This window comes from Pygocentrus nattereri, chromosome 8, assembly GCF_015220715.1.
Source record: "Pygocentrus nattereri isolate fPygNat1 chromosome 8, fPygNat1.pri, whole genome shotgun sequence".
Classification (NCBI taxonomy): domain Eukaryota; kingdom Metazoa; phylum Chordata; class Actinopteri; order Characiformes; family Serrasalmidae; genus Pygocentrus; species Pygocentrus nattereri.
The window spans coordinates 8,542,569-8,565,246 of record NC_051218.1 but is presented as its reverse complement, the minus strand read 5'-3'; the positions used below and the strand labels follow the sequence as shown (position 1 = coordinate 8,565,246).

The 22,678-nt window shown below is 39.8% G+C and overlaps 1 protein-coding gene across 2 annotated transcripts in view; it reads right to left on the bottom strand.

Annotated features, from left to right (window-relative positions):
• poc1b (POC1 centriolar protein B) overlaps positions 1-22,607 on the bottom strand; it is a 50,767-nt gene extending 28,160 nt beyond the window's left edge. The window contains exons 1-11 of one of the 2 annotated variants that reach the window (XM_017717704.2): positions 22,544-22,607; positions 22,192-22,302; positions 21,582-21,666; positions 20,457-20,628; positions 20,172-20,351; positions 17,645-17,752; positions 17,385-17,500; positions 17,145-17,278; positions 16,677-16,745; positions 16,433-16,585; positions 16,128-16,205 (exon numbers count right to left, since the gene is read on the bottom strand). In XM_017717704.2, coding sequence (XP_017573193.1) covers positions 16,128-16,205; positions 16,433-16,585; positions 16,677-16,745; positions 17,145-17,278; positions 17,385-17,500; positions 17,645-17,752; positions 20,172-20,351; positions 20,457-20,628; positions 21,582-21,666; positions 22,192-22,206 — 1,110 coding nt within the window. In that variant the 5' untranslated portion in view covers positions 22,207-22,302; positions 22,544-22,607. Of the gene's footprint in view, positions 1-16,127; positions 16,206-16,432; positions 16,586-16,676; positions 16,746-17,144; positions 17,279-17,384; positions 17,501-17,644; positions 17,753-20,171; positions 20,352-20,456; positions 20,629-21,581; positions 21,667-22,191; positions 22,491-22,543 lie in introns of those variants that run through there. The other variant, XR_001858752.2, reaches the window with a different exon arrangement.
• Positions 22,608-22,678: the final 71 nt, after the last annotated feature.

Here is a 22,678-nt window from a genome sequence, read left to right as displayed (position 1 = left end):
CCTAGAGATGCATACCATTTACATCATGATTTTTAAAAAGCCTAAAATGCCACCACCAATTTTGAGCTTGATAAACCAAACCTAACCCACATTATCAAGGTTCAAGTCTAACAAAATTCTGTTCAAAACTGACCAGGACCAGGCCATCACTGCCTAAAGTGCTGAATAAAACTAGATAATGATGGTGCTGGTTAAATTACTGTTCAGCAACTATTTACTTATTTAGTGTTAACATACATACATACACACTATATATATATATATATATATATATATATATATATATATATATATATATATATATATATATATATATATATATATATAAAAAAAGAAAAAATAGACAAAACATAAAAGTACTAACATCAACATCAGCAGGGTACCAGTACAAAGATACAGTGAGATATTCTTCAGTTTATTTCATTTTCTGATGCAGAATAATAACAAGAGCTAATTAAAACTGCGGATGTTTGGCTAATCCGATGCATTATTTCTGCTTTAAAGAATGTAGCGAGGACCGTGTTATTCATACCAACCTCAAGCGGGCTATTTTATATTTTAACTGTTCAGGCAAGTCATGCTTTTGCTGCCTTGCTGCCTTGAAAGACAGTCAGCAGCTTCATAACCTTGAACAGCCAACAAAAGGTAGAAGTCAGGAAAACATCTTCAGAGTCAGAAAAAGGGCCACAAAGGAAAGAGCTCGTTGAATGAGAGGGAAGAGTAAAGAAAGGAGACGTGAGGAGAGAAACTGTGGGAGAGTAGCTGAGCACCCTGTGCATAGTAGAGGTTACTGCAGGTTTGTTAAACTGTCGCTAATTGCTGCGATTCTGGGCTCTTCCCGGAATCACACAGAAGAAAACTTTACCACTGTCAAAGAAACCAAGCATGAAATCCATCAATTGACAGTTCAGTTCAATGCTTTGGCAGTGGTATGGTTTTGTTAATGAGAGCACTTCTGCCTTCTAGCTGAGAGAGGGCACAGAGAGAGGGGTTACTGACCCAAGTTCAGCTCTCAGGCTCCAGAGCTTTCTCTCACTTCAGTGCTAATGATGGACAGGCTTCCGGCCTAACAGGACGGAGGCCCCTCACAGGCTACAAATCTCTCACCTGCTGGAGGCCAGTCAACACATACTGCACACACTCTACTAATACTTTTACGCATTCACACTACGGTCACAAGACACCAGAGCCGTTCCCGACCATTTATTATACCGCTATGCCAAGATTCGGCTTTTAAAACACACAAGGAAATAAAAAAACCTTATATTCAATAGAAAATTATGCAAGCTATAATAACAACTTTAGGACTGAGTGTGCTCACCCTTAGCCTTTATTACAGCTTCCATTCTTTTCAGGAGACTTGCTTTCAGTTTTGCAAAGAAATCTGCAGGGATATTTTTCCACACCTACAAGCTCAGTCTCAGACGTTGGTTGCATTTTCTGCTTCTCACAATGCAAAATTTAGACTCAGCCATCACTAGAACCTCCCTATACATCTCAAATGTCTAGTTTTCCTGTTCTAGTGCAATGTTTTCCTCTTTTTTCCATTTCCTTTTCTCAGTAACGTCTTGAACAGCTACACATCCTTTCAGACTCACATTGCTGAGTTGTCTTCTCACAGTGAAAGGATGGACAGAAGCATCTGTGGAGGTTTTCAGATCTGAAGCAGCTTGAATTTCCCTTCTCTCTCAAAGACGAAAGCTTTAATTGCTGTTTATCTGATAGGGGCAGTGTTGGTGGTCTACCAGGTCTTGCGGGTGGCTGTTAGGAGGCCCGTTTTCTCTGTATCTTTCAATCATTTATTGAACTTCAGTTTTGGAATCTCCTGTTCTATTGCTGTTGTGGGAAGAAAACCCTGTAACCCCATTTTGTCATTTTCAGTTTTTGGTGTAATTTGTAAAAGCATGTCACCCTTTACATTGTGTGTATGTTTGATGAATAGACTAAAAGAAATGGCCCAAAATAACTAAAAGTAAACTAGGTTTTCCCCTTCTCCTGTAAAAGTTGTAATTTTGGAGATACGATGTTTTCTTCTAACAACAGTGTTATATTCCTTTGACTATCCTCTTTCTTATGCAAGTGGAAATGTGATCCTGAAAAATGAATATGCAATGGAAATTAAATAAATGAAGGGTGTTCTCTGGTGCACTGTACTGTTAGTTTATTAGGTACAATGAAAAACAGTTCTACAATAATCAAGAACAAGGGTCCATTAAATATTCCAATCATGACACGATAACTGGATTTGCTATAGTACACCTTCTGTGTGCAACAAACCCTATTAACTGGCATCCACATTCCAGAACATTAAGGTTATTAGTTCTATATTAAAAGATTAATACTAATCTCTTCCTGTACAATAAAACAACAGCAAGCCCTGCCACCTTCAGAGTGCTTTTTGACTTTTTTCAACTGGGCTAATTAATCTTCCTTTGAAATTATGGTGTGCAACTAATTCAAAGAATTCATAGACCTCAGAACTCTGTGAAACTAAAAACACAACCATGAATTCACAAACAGAAAGAAACAAGAGGGTCACTGTATAGGATTTAACTTAAGCTAAACTCCATTGCTACACAAATACCAGATAATCTGCTGTTGAACTCGAGATAATACCAAATTGAATGCAGGGAGCTGTGGGAACCTGCAGTGCGCAGTGAGCTAGCCACTAATTACTCCACAGTCAGACAACAGGAATGCTAACACCTAACCCCACTCAAGGCCTGCATTCCCAGAAAACCTTTACTGAATTCCCACCCAGGCTTCGAAACACATCAGTGCCACTAGCAACGTCTTAAGCCACAACAGAATCATATAACATCTTAAAAGGCAGCATCCACAATCATGACTGGACGATCTGCCTTAACATGCATTCCACATTCAGTAGGAAACCCTCAACCCATAATATTGTGCAACATGAATACATTTTAAAAGTAGGGTATTTCATATGCTTGAAGAGATCAATGACCTTGTGAAGCCAAATGTCAAATCGACGCAATTCCATGACCATTCTGATAAGTCAAGGGCACTTTTGACTTTAAACTGCCAGTACCCATGCACATTTGGAGGGTGTCCGAGATGGACGTGGGTAGCGTGGTGGCGTTAGCCCCCAGCCTGGCTCATATGAAGCAGGCCTGTGAGGAATGTTGAGCCTGATGGTTAAACGTTCTTCAGCCAAGCTCTGTTTCCCCTCAGCATACTCCCCCTCCATATGACCTTCAATGTACAGTCTTAACCTCACCTTCAATGAGCGAGGTTAATACATTTCCCAGAGGCAGAGAGGAATGCCAGCGTTTTTTGTGAGGTTAAGCCTGCAGGGCCCAGGCAGGACAGGGAGGCGCCGGGCAGCCGTTGCAGGCCTGAGCCAAGATAGGGACGGGGGATAGGCTGTAGGCATGATGGGATATAAGGGCATGGAAGTTCAGAGGGTCATGGCCATCACTGTCATGCTTCATTGAAAGCCTCCATAACCAGCTGAACTCGCATCAGAACAATCAAAAGTGCTACTGAGATTTTGTGGGTAAAAATGACATTTAAGTTATTGGATAAAAAAAATGTAACTGAATGAAATGAAGGTAGAAGAGAAAAAGAAAATGACAGTACAGGAATGGCCAAAGGAACAAGGAAAAATCTGCAGTAATCTGCATCTTTATAATTCAGTTATTAGTGTTTGCTGTACAGTTCACTGAGAAGAATAAGATATTAACATTGTACCAACACCAGAATGTTCCTTCTAATTGTGAGAGATGTGCTTGTATACAGCTTTTGATGGATTCTGAGTAGCAACTGTTCAATGTCTCATTTTTTTCATCCATAGGCATGAAAGGCACTCCATGGCCAAATGTTTTTACACCTCTCTCATTTCACCTTGATACAAGTACACTAATTTTTGGTAGGTGTTAGGAAGTTGATTGCTATGGTTTTCCAGGTGGTTGCTAGGATGTTGTTAGAGATCCCACAGTAACCACCTAACACGTTCCATTATTACAGCACCACTGTAACCACATCTCAAATTCCATAGCAAGCAGCAGCAGCGATACCATGCAGAAACACTCTAGAACCATCCTGGAGTAACATAAGAACTGCTGAGCAACACCCTAGCAACCACCTGAGATACTATCTACTAAAAACCTAACACCAACCACCCAGAATATAAAACCAACTAGCAAACACTGTAAATCTATTAGCGCCTAGAAACACCATTGCAATACCGAGGAACTGCATAAGCCGCAGTCATTTTGTTTTATTTTATGTATTGTAAACTATTATGCTACAGTAATACAGTAGCCTTATAGTTCATAGTAGTTCTATAAACGTTTATGAAGTGTATGTGTAAATTATGTAGTTGTGTGAGTAAGGAGTTTCCTCACATACTGTTCATGTTTAAGGGGTTAAAAACAGACAAATTTATGTTGCATAAACACAGAGCTCACGGAACCGGAATAAGAGTTGGAATAGAAATAGAAATTAATGACTTCCTAACAGGTGGGCCTTACCTCCAAAGCCCAGCCGGTGTTGGGTTTCAAACCCATGACCCCCTGGCCCCTTCCTCTAAGGAAGCAGATTTGTTTTACAGCCCTTTTCATAGTAAATCCTCTATACTTTCCTCACTGGAGGGCAAAAAAACAACATTTCATCATCCCTAGCATTCCGTTTCCTCCCTTTTAAGCCATTCCCTTGAAGCTGTGCACCAGAAACTCATCACGCCTGCAGTTCTCTTTAAGCCTCTCCACTATTTTGCAAAAACAACATCAACAAAGACAAGGCCGATTGAACAAGGGCATGTTTTAAATGGTCCTGTTGTCATGCAAAACATCATTGTTTGATGCTGATAAGTGAGAGACACATTCACATTTTTCTGCAGTGGTAACTATGTTTTGATGGCTCTTCCCACACAGTTCACTGGGGCCAGCTCCAACCTACATTCATGGTAATGCTAAAAATAGCACCCACAGGTGAGAGAGGATTAAAGAGGGGCATGAAAAAGAAAAGCAGGCACTAAATCATAAACTGGCACACAGTGGGTTTCCGTTTGCGCGGCGAGGTTATGGAGGGATGAACCCGTGTTTTTCACAGAAGCTATGAAACTCTGAAGAGGCCACAGCACCAGTGTCAAAGAGCACATACACAAGCCGAGCCACTTTTATGTAGGCAAACAGAGGCAGGCCTGCAAAAGCATGAACCAGTCTGAAAGAAGAAGAAAAAAAAAATACATCCATTACGATTGACACGGCTGCCATTAATGGTCTCAAAGTACTGCAGGTCTTCACATTCTGATAGGAACTGCAAAAAAAATATACGGATGCTTTTTGATGTTTGGTACGGTGGCTTTTTCAGTTGCCCATGAGGTTTTTCAGTAAAAGCACCCTGCAAAACAAACCTGCATCCATCTTAACAACTTGATGTGTTGCAAGTTATTTCAACTAACATACATCCACTTTTTTAAACCTTTTTAATTTCCCCTTTCTTCATCCTTCCACCTACACTGTTTTTGTGCTTGGAAGGTCTTTTGCATTTGTATATTCACATTCGTCTCCCTTCCATTTGTTCTTTCAAAATGTCACTCGGCCAGGTTGGTCTGACTGTCACAGCCTGTTCCATTCCAATTGGCCTTGACTCGTCAGTATAAGTGAAGTATCTCTCACTGTACTGTCTTAGTTGCATAACTGTACTATTTGTGGAGCATTACATTTTTTTTTAAAAAAAGGCATCAAGATAGCTCTTGGCCTTTTTAACATGTCACATCTACTGTTCTCACGTGGAACTGTGATAATCCACTAGGCTGTTTTTGCCCAACTTGGATGCAAATTTACCCACCAAAGGCAGCACATGGGCATAGAGCAATGATACAGCAGACATTTTACAATCAAAAATTTATGCCGCATCTTTAAGACGATAATATGTGGTCACAAGGTAGCATGTGAGCCTGTTATGAACATTCACACTAATCATTTTTTAACATCCGTGCTGTTTCCAGAGATGGAACAGAGGACAAAGAGAGGAGGGATGCTGAAGAGCAGGAGAGCAAGAGGGGAGCTCATTATTTGCCTTTGAGGCATCCCTGTTACCTGTAATAGGGACGCGATGCTATTTTTAGAAACCACGTCGACGGACTGTCAGCGTATTTTTATCCCTGGCCTCTCTGGGCCGATGTATACCCTTGAGAGTCAAAAGAACAAAGAGGGGGTGGGGGTGGTGAGGAGATGACAAACAGACCTAAACTCGATTTGGATAAGAGAGTCACCCTGCTACATTTATCATGGCAACACTGACAAGCAGGCACTAAATCATACGTTCTGACAAGTACTTTAGGAGAAGGCCACATTTAGAGGAAACCTCTGTTTCGCCACAAGAAAGCATCTGGTTTCTGGATCAGGGTTTGATTTTTTATTTTTTTTTGTATTTCCGAACAAAGCTTGAATCTTCATCTTAAAACCACTCTCAAAACAATAACCTTTATATTTCATATTGAATCACAATACTAAATGTTGATTAATGCAGTTCCAAATGATATATTAATAAAGTCATTGTGCTGATAGCACAAATTAAACAGGTTTTTTATATGTAAAAAATGCTTTTTTCTTACTGGTTTGGCTTACGGAGAATGTACACATCAACCATAAGAGTACAGCATCTCACAAAAGTGAGCATACCCCTCACATTTCTGCAAATATTTGCTTATATCTTTTCATGGACAACACTATAGAAACGAAACGATAGAAACGATAAGTTTCGCAAGGCGTCTAACATCCACCAGCATCTTCATGTCATCATGGAGGAGTGGAAGAGGATTCCAGTAGCAATCTGTGCAGCTCTGGTGAATTCCATGCCCAAGAGGGTTCAGGCAGTGCTAGATAATAATGGTCACACAAAATATTGACACTTTGAGCACAGTTTGGACATGTTCACTGTGAGGTGTCCTCACTTGTGTTGCCAGCTGTTTAGACATTAATGGCTGTGTGTTGATTTCTTTTCAGAGGACAGTAAATCTGCACTGCTATACAAGCTGCACACTAACTACCCTAAGTTATATCCAAGTTTCGTTTCTATAGTGTTGTCCCATGAAAAGATATAATATTTGCAGAAATGTGAGGGGTGTAGTCAATTTTGTAAGATACTGTATTCATTTTAGGGCAAATCTTATCTTACAATGATTTTAAAACAACTCAGACATCAGGCAGAGTACTCGTAACCACGTCATGTAGTTGCTTTCTATAAGGCATCCATTTAAAATTTTAGACATCTGGTTCCTATCACCATCACGGTGAGTAATCCTGACTTTGTTTCTCTAGAACAGAGCATTTCACATCAAACAACTTTGAAGGACTTTGTTAACACCTTAACCATGTAATTAATCAGGGATTTTGAAATATTAGTAGAATTCCTTTTTAAACAGTAGTGACAAAATGCAAGTCTGAATGAAATGTGTTAAATACGGTTAAAAGAGAAGGTAAAATGCAGAGAGATGGAAGGCAGAAATAAAGAACGTCCCATGTCTTTTACTACTAAATAAATCTGAAGAGTTGTGCTATGCCTTCAGTAACAAAGGACATTTATTTCTGCACATTTGTCTGTAAAAAGAAAACCTCCTGATTACAACACAACTGCCCATTGGCTTCTATTGTGAGTGATCTGAGTCAATGGTTTTTCCACTGTTTTCTACCTATAAAGAACTGTGTGGAGTTGGTCTGTGGTAGATGACAGTATGATAGCGATTAGGTAGCTGAAAAATGCTGATATACTCCTTTAAAAGAATGGTGGGTTGGGGGAGGCAGCCGTTTACTTTTACTTTCTTGCTCTTTTTAGGTAAAAATAGCATTTGAATGTGTTGCTGTCTATAGCAGACTAGCCCAGCGGTGACACCAGAGGCTGACATGCTCTCGCTGTGTGGGCAGGACGTCTAACTGTGCTGCATGTCCTGCTTTGCTGAAGGGAACAGAATTAGAATTCAGAGGACAAGTGTTAGAACTCACTATCATTAACAATTACATCTCAAGCTAGTATTTAAATACTCAATTATATCTCCAAGGCAAAAAGTCACAGGGTTCAGAAAATCAGTCAGACAATGTGCCCTTCAGAACGGTCTGTCTGTGCGTGTGGTGAATAAGCAATGAGCTAGTCGGCTCTCCGGTATCTTCAACACGTGGACCTCTGTTGTGCCATGCTATCTAAGCCACAGTATGCTGTATAGAGGAGTGGAAGTGGATGAATATAGCATAGTTGGGGGTACACAACCATCAAGAGATACCAGGAACAATGCACGGATTAGTGGGCACCCAGGAGGCCAGAGGAGACTCTTTCCGCTTCAGCCCTTCTTCACCCTGTCTGCACTTACAGGAAATGGCAGGGAAAAACGGTGTGGGTCATCAGAACACTAGTCCAGATACCACCCACTGTCATAACAAAAGCACTCAACACCAGCGAGCCTGTGATAACACAACGGAAATATAGCTGCGAACTGCCATTATATAACCATAACACGTTCTTAACACGTTTCCCCCCACACTCAAACACCTACTGCTTCCTAATAATCACACAGAACTACATACACAAGCTGCAAAATATACTGTACAAACAAATACAGGACATGTCAGTTCGCTTTACGGCAAAAAGGCTAATTTAAAAAATGCCATTCTATAATGATTTATGTTCATCTTTTACTGACTGTTTTACTGATGGATCACTTTTTCTCCCTTGCTGGATTTTCTCCAGCCAAAAATAACCCCATTATTTGACATGTAGCTCTTTCATAGGAGAGAACATGGATTTAAAGGGCCCATATCATCCCAAAACTAAATTTTCCTCACTTCTTTGAAACAAAACTTTGATGCAGTGTGTAAACATGCTGTTCGCTCCTCAGTCCATACAGGCCATATATGGCAACTTGGCCTGTTTTGAGGATTAAAACAGGAATAAAGAGATGTTGGAAATTGGTCATGTGTTTTTCTGAGTTTACTGTTTTTCGGTACCTAAAACCACACAAATGTAATAAGTGGACGAAATGAAATACAAGAAAAATGCCATATAGGGCTGCTATAAACTAAAGCTGATTAAATGCTTATTTGGCAGTTTGCATGATGATAAAGAATATTTTAGATTCTCAAATGCCTTATAGTTTTATTTATTGTCTTTGTTTGACATATTGGAAACAATATAAAGTATGGCCTAATTTGTTCAATTCAGCAAGTAATCAGTAATAGTATATTAAAATGTGCAGAAGTGTGCTCTCTGTAGACGATGTGTTGACTTACACACACACATAAAAAAAAGGTCATTTGACCAGGGGGTGAACAAACTTTTGCAGACAACTATATATCTGACCCTGAGACTTTAAAGTGCTATTCTGTTGGGAAATATTTCTTCAGCATGTATTTGTGGCTCACGCCTCTGTTTAGACTGCTGCCACTGTTAAAGGAAGCCCCCCAGATCTACTTCTAGTTTCAAAAAGTGGACTAAAATCCATGTAAAACTGAGAACTGCTAGCTGCTGAAATGTTAGTGGACTAAGTGATCAGCCACGCTTCCACACTGTGTTGCCGCCAGCTTTGTGCATTACATGCAAGCAAAATGGCACAGAAGGCCCAGAACACCAGGCCCATAGTGTATTATTCCTTTTTTAAGTATTTTCAAAGTTTTCTTTTATTCTTACATCTTTTACATCTTTCAAAACACTAAAAGATAATATCAATAAACCATCTCAGAGTATCTGACTTTGGCTTTAACTGAACAATGACAAACCAGACGATGAACATTTGGGCTTTTGGAAAACTCTGACTCCTAAAGCCATCGTTCAAATAATTATTAACGCCTTTATTGCTAATATAATGAACAGTGACAGCGCTAATGTCATGTAACTACATGAAATGAACAGAAACATGTGCCCTTTTCCTTCATGAACTTCTTCACAATTTCTGTCAAATCAATAAGAGTCTGTTTCTGGCAGTTTGGAGAGTGAATTCTCTCCCTGTAAGGCTATCTTCCTCCGTGCTCTCCCTGTGGAAAGTGAGCCTTCCCCTGGGCTGCTCTATCTTTAGCCACTTCCTTCCGTCACGTCTTGTCACTGGAGCCGATGGCAGCACTTAAAGCTGGCATCCACACCTCGCGGCCACCCAATCCCCTGCTCTTTATGCCACAGGAAGAGACTTTGTGCTCGTTTCCTGCCTGTCAGCCCCACTCTAGGAACATGATACTGGTCAGCACACAAATACACACACACACACACACTCTCTCAGGCAGATCACCTTCAAGCTGATCACTCAGTAAATGCCTGTCACTTGCTAGAAAGTCCTACATTCACACTCCCTGTTGAAGCTGTTAAATGTAAAACTTTTATATGTAAATTTCTAAAACATGATTTGTATTGCAAATACAAATCAAAGATAATTTCAGAAAGATTACTACCCATTTTCACTCAACTTGATATAAATGTATTCTTTACTTTGCCAATCATTGTTTTCATTTTTCTATTTGCTGATTTTGCAGATACACTTTTGCTTCTGCAATCATTCTTTCACTTATGAAATATTACTTCTGCATCTGGCAAATTTTCAACACCATCTTTGAAGAGAATGTTGACCTACACCATCTATTGGTGATTTGGAGTGACCAGTCTTATGATGTGATCTGTAAACCTACCTAACATGGTGGACCACGTCATACTGAGTGCAGTATTTCCAGAGAAAAAGCATAAAAAATTCATAAGTATGGAAAAAAGTTCTAGAGGGCAGCATGAGCAAAGTTTTTTCATTTGTTAGTAATGTAGCTAATTCTAACGTTTTTAGCATGTATGCTATCCTAGATTTTGTCCTTTCAATTTGATTCAATTTTAACAGTCAATACACGATCAAATAATTTGGCCACTTTAAGCTTGTACTTTAATAGTATAAAATAAAAAACAAAAACATGTGACATCTGTCAGCTAAGATATCATGATAAGGACAGCCCTAATATTGCTCTTAATGTTGGTATTATAGACAACATTGATAATAGTTTTGGTTCGTTAACTACAAATCAAAAACTATTTTTCAGTTAAACTCGAACTGAAATGTACATAAACTCCTACCAGAGTTTGATTGTACAGATGGTGTGCCCTCATTCTACGATCAGATTTGACGCAACTTTGATGAATAATGGCCAGTGAGTTATAAATAAAAGTGATTTCCATAAAAGATCTTCATTAAATCAATTAATGCTGAAAAGCATGTAAGCTAAAGATTGTATAGTGTGTAGGTCTAAGCTGCAGAAGACCATGTTTGAATGCGTCACTGCTGACCTGCTGCTGCTCAGTTTGAATGCGTCTGACTAATGCAGGAGGTGGAGGGAAACAGAGCGATTGCATTCATCATTTCTCATTTTTGATTACTATTTATATTATAGGTCCGGACACATCAGTGCAGATCTATTAAATCTATTGCGTTTTTCTGACCAACATTTTTAGCCTTCTTCCTCTTTTCGGTGGCTGAAATTTCAGTGCATCGCTAGTTTGCACTGTGCTAATTGAGGGGTAAAACCTTCAATTTCTTGTTAGCTACTTTTGCTTGTAGCTTCAGTGCAAAACTAAAGAAGCAAATTTCCGACACCAAACAGGTCTTGGCATGTCTCACTGAACTACCGCTATAAAACTGGATGCATAGTATCAGAGAGGATGCTATGAATTCTCATCAATGGGCCGAGTGTGTTGACCTCAGTGCTGACGTGCTCTGTGTGCCCATTCAGAAGCGATGGGGCCTGCTAATGCTGAGAGATGCACGAGAGCGCTTAAGGGCTAATGCGCTGGGCTGAGGAGCCGCACTGAGGAGCCGCACTGAGGAGGGCATCAAGCAAATACTGTATCATCTCACACAGGCACATGCTAGAGCTGAAAGGAGAGGAGAGGAGAGGAGAGGAGAGAGAGAGAGAGAGAGAGAGAGAGAGAGAGAGAGAGAGAGAGAGAGAGTGTCAGTGAAGGGGAAGCAATGGCAGGAAGTGTCACACAAAAAGGTGCCCTGGGTTAGACTTCACCACGCCGCCTGCTTCCTCCTCTCTGGCCTCCCACGCACGCAACACAGGGCTGCGAACTGAGGAAACTCTGACCTGGGGGACAGAGGGATGCGTGGGGCCGGACATCTGAGGGTTTCCCTGTAAATACAGCCTGACAGCTCCGGAACAGGAGGGCACCCTGAACCAGATTGAACCCACTTAGCAGCAGGCATGGTGTTGGTCAGGGACTTTATGTCCTGTATGCAATTTAGTGAATGACAGAGGAAATGGAAATGCAAGAGAGGGAAAGGAAAAAAAAGAGAAAAAAAATGCAAGTGCAAAGGAGAGAGAGAGAGAGAGAGAGAGAGAGAGAGAGAGAGAGAGAGAGAGGGGGGGGGGGGGGGGGGGGGGAGCGCAAAGCTGAAGTCATAGCATGAAATAGTCTATTATTAGGCATCGGCTCCAGTGGCAAAGTGAGGTCACTTTAGAGCCCAGCTAAAGGCACGTGTGTGTGTCTGTGTGTGTGTCTGTGTGTGTGTGTCTGTGTGTGCATGCGTGTGTGTACGGACTACTGGGCTGCTTTCACGCTTGAGCTGCTACACAGAGCACACAGGCAGAGAATATGTGAGAGGGACAAAAAGCAAAAGACTGGGAGAGACACTGAGTAAGAGAAAGACTAAACAGACAGAGGAGATTGAAAGGGAGAATTATATTCAGAGAGAAATTGACTGCAGGCCCACATAATTAGGCCTGTCACGATCCTGAAATTTTATCTGACTGATTCATTGTCATATAAATAATTGCGATCAAAGATTTGTTTTTTTTTTCCCCTTGTTCATTTTATCTATTAAAGTTCAATTTAAAGTCAAAAGTATGGAAGGAAATATTGGCTTACCAGCCATCTTGCTTCCTAGCCATGTTTACTAAGCACGCTCACACAAATGTCTCAGTTACACAGAATCACGCATATTCAGGCAAAGCTGATATTTTTTCTTGAGAGTGAAAATATAAGCAAAAGAATTCTTATTCTGCTAGCATGCATGCTCAAAACATTAGAACTAGCTACATAGCTAACAAATAAACACTACTCAGAGCTGCCCTTTAACCATATTACTTCGCATTACCCTTTAAGCACATATAAACAAAATCTAAGGTCTATGATGTGTCTCAATGAATGCATTTACTGCTGATATTTACATTATTTTGCCTCAACCCACCACATTCAATTTACATTTTGTTTGTTACCACTTAATACTGTGAAATCTAATGTGGAAAGTGATCACTGCGATCATCCCAAACAATCATGATTAGGCAATTATGTAATAATTGTGTCAAGCCTACACACAATACATATTTGTTAATCATTATTGTGCTATTGGACCAGCAACATTAATACTGCCAAAGGTTGCAATACGCCACTGAGCCGTCTAGCAAATTACACTTTTTTTTTTTACTGTGTGCTTTAAGCATTCTGGCCAACCTCAAAGGCTTCAGATGAGCTTATGTGGGTGTTTGGATGAATCAAGAGTATTCATGTGCTCCAACAAATAAACAAACAAAATATGCAGGTCTGTCTTCAGGCCTGTCACTGGTGCATCAATGCATTGGTTTCTCTTCATAGTCATTTCCAAATGGAGATGGTATGTATGGCCAACAGAAGATTAAATAATGTAGAAAAGTATGTTATAACTGACTGGTACAGACATGAGTACCGTTTTGTTAAAAACCAAAATAAATGACAATAGTATGCTGTGCATTGTTAATCAAACATTAACCAGTCGTAATTACCTTGATGAGAATCTAAACAATGCACAAATTTCTAAGATTTAACTTGGCTAGCCAAAGTGGGCACACATGTCAAATCAGTTTTACAGCCGAAACAAGACAAAGTAGCACAAGTTTAACTTACTGGCAAGCCAGCAAACATCCAAACTGTGCTTTTTAATTTTATTAAATGTTCTTTTATAATGACAAAAAAAGCTAACAGCTGCCAATAGTAGACAGTCAGCGAGAAAACAATTAGCTGCAGCAGTGTATGCAGGACTAAACAGATGTAGTTTGTAATCATCACCATTTCAGTCGATTATAATAACAGTTAAAGTAATCATTTCAGCAAAACTTACTTTTGAAAAGTACTATCATTAAAGGCTTAGTGGTACACTCATGACACAATTTGCCATTACTGTAGAGAACTGTCGTTACATTTGGAAGAGTTTCACTGACGTCAAGGTCTGGCTTTGGTTTCAATGGCCAAGTTGGTGTTACACTTTCCCCTAATGCCAAACAGCAGAGGGGGGTCGTCATTGACTCTTGTATTAAAGAATCTCTTAATAGACGCACATTATGTTATAATATTGTTACACAGATCATGAACGTAAAAATAAACATAAAAAATTGGCCAATTACCAAAAAGCAAAAAAAAAAAGACAAAATCTTGGCCAATGGCGCACTAGTATTTGGCGCTAGTAATTTCTACATATGCAACCCTAGTATTAACACTTTACAACTGTTATTTTGATTTAACCATATTATTACACTACACTCAGAAATAAAAGCAGTAAACTGTCACTGGGGCAGTTACCCTCGTCACCAGAGTGGCACCCTCAAGAGTCCATCTCAGAACCTTTAGTCAAGGAACATAACTGTAACATAATCCACTGAAACTATATTTTCTATGTTGTACTGATGCCACACACCCCATATCATCTCCAGGCTTAAAACATTGAATTACGAAAAAACACAAATACAAATTTTTCCTTGGAAGAAAAAAAAAAACGTATATAAGGTTCTCAGTTGGACCTTAAAACCACTGTTATACCTTTGAGGGAAGTTTTATGTTGTTTGTACCTTGATGAATGTAAATGTTCCCTGCAAAGCACCTTTATTTCTATAATGTAAGGGTAGATGATGATCCTCCTCTGCTGTTTGACATTAGGGAAACCAAAGCCAATCATATCAGACCTTGACGTCACTGAAACTCTTTATTTATAAAGAGTATAAACTCTATTTATAACAGGTATTGCCTGAATTTCTTCTCTACACACATTCTTTGTATGGAGTGATAATTTACTCCATTTGAGAATGTTTGATGTGCATTTGATCTGTCTTGGTGAAAGAAAAGACAGATAAAATACAAATCAAACACTCAATTATCACTACATTTACTGAAAAAAAAAAAAAACTAAAACATCTCAATGTTATTCTTCCAAATATTGTACAGCCCTAAGAGTAATAACGTAACTGACGTTATTGTGTTTGAAGTGTGCATTAAGCAGATCACATGTGAGCTCTCAGCGCTGTGTTATGAACTGCACCAGCGCACGGTGCCCTCTGCACGCTACCATCTGGAGAAGTGCTCCGGATTCAATAACTGCCCTGCTTTATGAATATTCATGCAGGCAGAATACAGACTGTAAATTCTTATCATCTTACCAAATTCTCCACTACCACAGCGACTGCAGTAAAAATGTATTCCAGTAGCCAAACTAACTACCATTTTTATCCTAGAGCACAATAGTGACACTGTTGAGCTGTTCACCAACACCAGGTGGCAGTACAACGTGCATGTCTGAAGGCATCGCATCACACACCATGCAATATATAGCCTGCATTGCCCCCTGGTGGATGTGCTGCAATCTTATATGCCCTACATAGGTTTAAATAAGTTTTAAAGGCTGAGGCCTCTTTTTAAAGAGTTGCCTGTGTAGTGTAAACAACTACCCAGGATAAAAAATCCACAGCAACACTGACTGCAATAGGCATTTCCTTTCTCACTGCATTTGTTACAGAAACTCAAGATAAATGTTTTAGTTTTGGCTTGGCAAGAATTGTGTTTTAACACAGCTTGTGCACTCACTAAAGAAATGATTCAGTAGTGTAATTATTGTGTGAGCAACTACAAAGTAAAGGTGCAATACAATACTCTACTCTTTGTCAGGGGCAATCCCTTCAAAGTAAATACTGCTAACTGCTAAAGTTAATAAAAACAGGCAATGATCAAAAATGCTGCAGATTTTCTATGCAAACTTTGGTGAAACTACATAATAGGACATGGATACATCTGCTTACTTGCAACCTCAGTTAAGAAACACATCTCCACTGTTAGTCTGTGTAACTAAACTCTACATGGATTCTGAAGGAGTTTCTTCTCTTTGTTTCTTGAAATCTTACCGTCATGGAGAACGGAGCCTCTCCTACCTCCACCACATGAGGATCAGCTGACTGGATGTCAGTAACAGCAGGATTAATCTGAAATGGCACATGCTGGAAGGTTAAGAAAAGACACAATAGACAAGTCATCACATTACAAGCGCATTTCATTAATAGACTCTTCTTGTAGTCTCTTGAGTTGTTTACATGTTTCTCAGGGCTGATACAATGATTGGCTCATCTGTTTAGGTTGAATGATTAACACTGTGAGACAACAACGACGACATAGTGACAATTGAGAAATTATCTGTTGTCTGAGCACTAACCTCAACAGTTCCATTCTGGGTGTGGTGACGGTGGGGGGACCTGGGGTAGATGTCCGTCAGGTGAGGAGGGGGATCTGGGGTTACACGCTTGCTGTGACTGCTTAACACTTCCCTGTAGTTCAGCAGATCAAAGTTGGTCTTCCACATCAGAACCTATGTAGACACCACCAGATGCTCTGGATCAGACACAGACCGATCGACCTTCCAGTCCAGGGAAAGCAGATCCTATTATGCTACTCTATACCTGCGAATCAGCTCCACCAGAGGCAAAAAGATGACCGTCTCGAGAAAATGCCACTGCCAGAACTGGACCCTGGGAAAAGAAAAAACATTTCTGCTAAAGGGTTGGCAATATGACAATATTAATCATTGTCCACAGGATTAAATGCACATTTTAGAGAGCATAATTAATCCATTTTAATCTGACTTTAATCTGATTTGGTGCAGCGCAGTATGTGAAAAGTTTAATAAAAATCCTTGTGTTGACCGTTCTTAATAGTATTTTTAATATATACTGGCTCCTTTTCCTCTCAAAACCTAAATATCATGATGCACATTGAGGATAGTGAAAGTGTCTGAAATATCACTGTGGTGTATTTTCGCCACATTGCCACTCCCACTTCAGCTTTGTTCTTCATCAGATGATACATTTTACACCACATGAAGTGTAACATAAGGTCATAAAGCGAACAGAGAGCTTTGAGCGCTTCACCTTGTGGCCATGAAGAGTGTAAATGAGCCTTCCTTCCAGCAGATCCAGGATCTTTACTGTGCTGTCACTGGAACCGCTGATCAGGTAGTTTCCAGATGGGTGGAAAGAAAAGCCATTGATCGCTGCACTGTGGACTAAGACAGAGGAATGTGAGGTTGGTGAATAACATGGTTCTAATGATAGTTTCAAATGTTTTCAAATCAGTTTAGCAGTAAAGAAACAGCAGAGAACATAATTTACCCTGGTAATGTTGGATAAGTTTATTTGTTCGGATGTCCCATATTTTAAGTGTGTTGTCTGCTCCTGATGATGCAATGCAAGTACCACTGGCATTGAAGTCCACAAATGTTGCTGGCCTATGGATGAAAATGAGGTGACAAAGAAATACTTTTGGAACGAGAGATCTAAAAAAAAGAAACCAAGTAAAAGCAGCAACACAGACATGTTCATTCTTCTCAGGTCTCCAAACTGAGACATAACCGAGAAAAGGAAAACCTCACCCGCCATAGTCAGAGAAAGTGTTGATGCACTGGTGGGTTGATGTGTCCCACAGACGAACAGTTCTATCATCCCCACAGGATGCGACTAATCGTCCATCTGGTGAAAACCTGAAAAGCAAACGCCGACTGTGACAAAAGCTAAAACATATCTTTGATATACAGACGAGTGACACAGAAAAAAATGAATAAACGAGTGGAGAAACTGAAGAAGTGGAGATGATGCATCACACAAATACGTTATTACCATTCTACCATGCTTTGTGGCATGTATAAAAAAAAATGCCAAGCAAGGATTGAGTGCTCTGTAACTTCTCAAGGTGCAGTTACCTTTATTTACAATAAATTTCTTGGAAATTCATATAAACCAGTGGGATAGAGGGCTTTCCTGGCTAGGATTCCACTCAAACTGGGAAACAGCGTGGTCAAATCACTATGTCACTTCCAAAAATCTAACAAATATACTGACTCATTTCAAGATTATTTATAAAACGTAGTGTACACCATACAAGTGATATTTAACAAAATCTAACTCTAACTGCAATATATGTAAGAACAATTTCAAACGCTGCTTTTCTCTGTATGATTTGCAACCACTTTATTTTTCTGGAAATATGTGGTGCAAGAATTAAGTGATCTTATAAGTGATCTGGCCCTGTGACCGGAAGGTTGCCGGTTCGATCCCCAGGGCCGACAGTCCATGACTGAGGTGTCCTTGAGCAAGACACCTAACCCCCAACTGCTCCCCAGGCGCCGTGGATAGGGCTGCCCACCGCTCCGGGCGAGTGTGCTCACTGCCCCCTAGTGTGTGTGTTCACTGGTGTGTATGTGGTGTTCACGGATGGGTTAAATGCGTAGGTGGAATTTCCCCAGTTGTGGGATCAAAAAAGTATCACTTAAACTTAAACTTATAAGATTAACTTCTGGCCTAGATCCACGTTTACTCCCATTAAATGATCTCAGTAGTTCAGAAAAGGTTATTAAATGGCAGGCTGCCCTTACAGCTGGAGAGAAAGCCACACTGTAGCTATTGTTTGCTCCTAAAATAAATGTAAAATATTTCTGGATTGCTTCATTTACTAATATAGCCCACCTCAAGTACAGTATCGCTGTTACATCCTGGTTTTATTTAGTCCAAGCACTAAAACAGCTGTTTTAATATCTTAATTTACAAATGTTACAATGTTGTATTCTTGCACTAAGTGGCCTTTTGCAGCCATTTTTGTCTCCTGTGTGTATGTGTGGGTTTTTCCTTCTCTACTTCACTTTGTTTTCCAGAGTTCTGTTATCACACTATGTATTGTATATATGCATAATTCTATTTTGTAAAACAATTAAAATATAATTTAAAAAATGATAATCAGGCCCAGTTTACCTTGAATTTGGAATAAGACGGCAAACAGAAAAGATCTGTGTTAAATGGAAGAAGGTTCATTGTTGGGGAATGGACAGCAGGAGCTTCAATCACAAATACTGCTCACCTGGCTTGTGTGTCAATAGGATCAATGAAGAACATGATGTCTACATTTGGATCGGTGTTGGAAATTACAGCTGAAAGTGCACATTCAATGAGTGCGATGCTTGAGCATCAGTGTGATATATAAGGAAAACAGAAGAGCAAGTGTTCCTCAGTTAGCTGAGAATGTCAATGCAGGATGTGATCAGACTGTGCCAGCAGTCCATCCTCAATTACATATGAGTATTATAGTAAAGCTGTATAGCAGAGTACACTGAAGAAATACAATGAGCTCTGGTCTACAGAGATGTGGAAAAATTGGCACAGTCACAGCAATCCTTCCCCACATGCATCACAAGTGAGAAAGTGCATGTTTGGTGTACACCAAAAGTTGTATACAGGCCTGAAAGCTTGGCCCCTACAGTGTGGGGTTCTGGAGGATTTGTTATGCTGTAGGGATTTTGCTGGAATGGCATAAATCATATATAGGAAATCGTACGCTATGGCTTAACCAATCTGAACACCTATGGGAGATTTTGGAATGTGGTGATGTATTAGATGGCGCTCTCCACCACCTCATCGAAAAACCAATTAAGGAAATATCTTCTAGTACAGGCATGTCAAACCGGGGACCCTCCAGGCTGAAGAGCTGAGGAAATAAGTGTTTACCCTCATCTAACGCACTGAAATCAGTTCATGAAGGCCTGATGAGCTGAATCATGTGTGTTTAATGAAGCAGTAAGAAGTCTGCAATGTTTTGGCGCATAAGGATTGGAGTGTGTCACTTGAGACACACTTGAGAACAGTGTTCCCTCCAGTACCTCCAGAGACCTGCAGAATCTATGCCAAGATGTAGTGAAGCTGTTTGTGGTTGCCCAAGATCTTACTAAGACACTTCATGTTGCTTTTTTCCTTTGTCACTAGTCATCGCAGTATGCATCGCAATTATTCTATTTACCAATTGATTTATTTACCAACAATTTTATTTTTCTTGAGTTTGTAATTCTGTTAAAATGTATAAAATCATTATCAGTTTACTATAAATTAGAGAAATTGGAGAAACCAGCTGCATACCTCACACAGCGCACCCAGTTGGTGTGCTGATTAAGGGAGTAGATGAATTTCTGTCGATGCACACTCCACACTTTCACTGACTTATCATCCGAGCCAGTAACCAGTCTCTGACCATCACTGGAGAAGCTCACACTGCGTACCGTGGCTGTGTGTGCTTTGAACACAGTTGACTCTCCTTTGCTGACATATGACAATAGAGACATTTTAGACACACCAGCAATATTGAATTTAAGTCTAACCCATTAGAAAGAGGACATATTAAAAATCCTGTATGTTTTTGCTCACATGTTCGGTGCCCAAAGTCGAACAGTCTTGTCCCTGGATGCAGAAGCTACCAAGTCACCAGACGGGGAGAAATGGACTGCAGTTATGATATCCTTATGACCCACAAATCTAAAAGCTCTGGCTTTTGGGTTGAGGTTCCAGATCATTAGATTCTTGTCATTGGATCCAGTGGCTGGAAAACAAAGGTCCACCATAATTATATAGGGCAAAACAGAATGGTCATACACTTTAAAGAGGAATTTACAACCCCAATTCCAATGAAGTTGGGACATTGGGTAATAAAAACAGAATACGATGATTTGCAAATCCTTTTCAACCTATATTCAATTGAATACACTACAAAGACAAGATATTTAAAGTTCAAACGGATGAGCTTTATTGTTTTTTGCAAATATTCACTCATTTTGAATTTGATGCCTGCAACACGTTCCAAAGAAGTTGGGACAGGGGCATGTTTACCACTGTGTTACATCACCTTTCCTTTTAACAACACTCAATAAGTGTTTGGGAACTGAGGACACTAATTGTTGAAGCTTTGTAGGTGGAATTCTTTCCCATTCTTGCTTGATGTACAACTTCAGTTGCTCAACAGTCCGGGGTCTCCGTCGTCGTATTTTGCGCTTCATAATGCGCCACACATTTTCAATGGGAGACAGGTCTGGAGTTCAGACAGGCCAGTCTAGTACCCGCACTCTTTTACTACGAAGCCACGCTGTTGAAAATCATCATATCCTGTTTTTATTTATGTTTTACACAACGTCCCAACTTCATTGGAATTGGGGTTGTACTTGGATTTTCTACATGATTCAATCACACATTGATTGAAAGCATTGCCTGATGTCTGACTATTTTACAATAGTTTTGTGACATGGTTTTGGCCTTTAGCAAATTTTCTTAATGCATTATTGCCTGTGAAATTTATGCAAGAAATAAATCTGAACTGGTAAGTTTCTCTACAGCACATCTTACACCAAACCTCTCTTACTTTGAATACATCTTAAGGACTGAATTATGCAGAAATAAATAAATAAATACATAAATTTTTTTGTGCATAATTCAGTCCTTAAGATATATATATATATATGAGGAATTTCTCTTTAACAGGATAGGCATACTCAAACATACCCAACTGCTTATGGCTGGGACTGAAATCTGCACAAGTGACAGCATCTTTGTGTCCCTTAAAACACCTCTCAAGGGTGGGATCCTCCTGAAATGGAAATACACGTTATTTTTCTGTGCGGACATGCCTTTAAATATACTAAAATCAATCACAGAACAACTATACCAAAGCAGAGCATTTGCAGACTTCATAAGCTATGACACCAGTTTAACTGCTGCTTTCCAGCTTGTTGTTTTAAGCGAGCTTTCTATCTTTAGTCAGATCACGGCCTACTCTTGATAATTGATATTGATCAGTCAGCCTCTCATTCGAACGGTTCGTTCCACCTTAAACGCTGCGACACCTACACTCTGGAGCATGTACACCGCTACACGGCTGCTGCGCCACTTAAGGTGGAACGTAAAACTGGAATTAAAAAGCTGGCGAATAGGACACCAACTACAGCATGGTGTTATATACTTTTTTATACGTTTTTTCGGTACAGCAGTACAGCTGCCAACTAAGTGAGCTAGGTTAACTAGTTAACATGAGCCAATTAGCTAGCAACTTAACAACTACGCTTAAAACGGTTAGCGAAGTAGCTAATTCAGGTTGGTAACGTTACACACTTACCAAGACAGATGCCATTGAATTTTGCCAGCTAGCTAACGTTGACTAGGTAGCTAGTCGCATGTCTTGAAACTTCTCGCATGCGTTACGAACTTTTAGTCTTTCTCTTTTTATCTAATAAGGCAAACAGAATGCAGCGAAGTTACTTCCCATCTGTCAAACAAGGCGCGTTTCACACAGCCAGTCCGAAATAGTCGAACCTCGACGGGTCGATTTCGTTGTCAAGATACTCTCTCGAATGATCCATTATAACTTAGTTAACTTAGTTGCTTTTATAAAAAAGCAACAATCTCCATTGTGAACACAGCTGTGGGTATTACTTATGTAAATTCAGAATATGAATTATGTACGGCACCTGCAGGCATGATCAAGTCTCCTTTTATGGAGAGTTAGCCAACTAGCTAGCAAGCTAACTTAAAACAGAAAGCTTGTAGCAAGCAGTCCACCTTACGGCAGCGTGAAATGTCAATCCGTCAGGTACATTATTTTC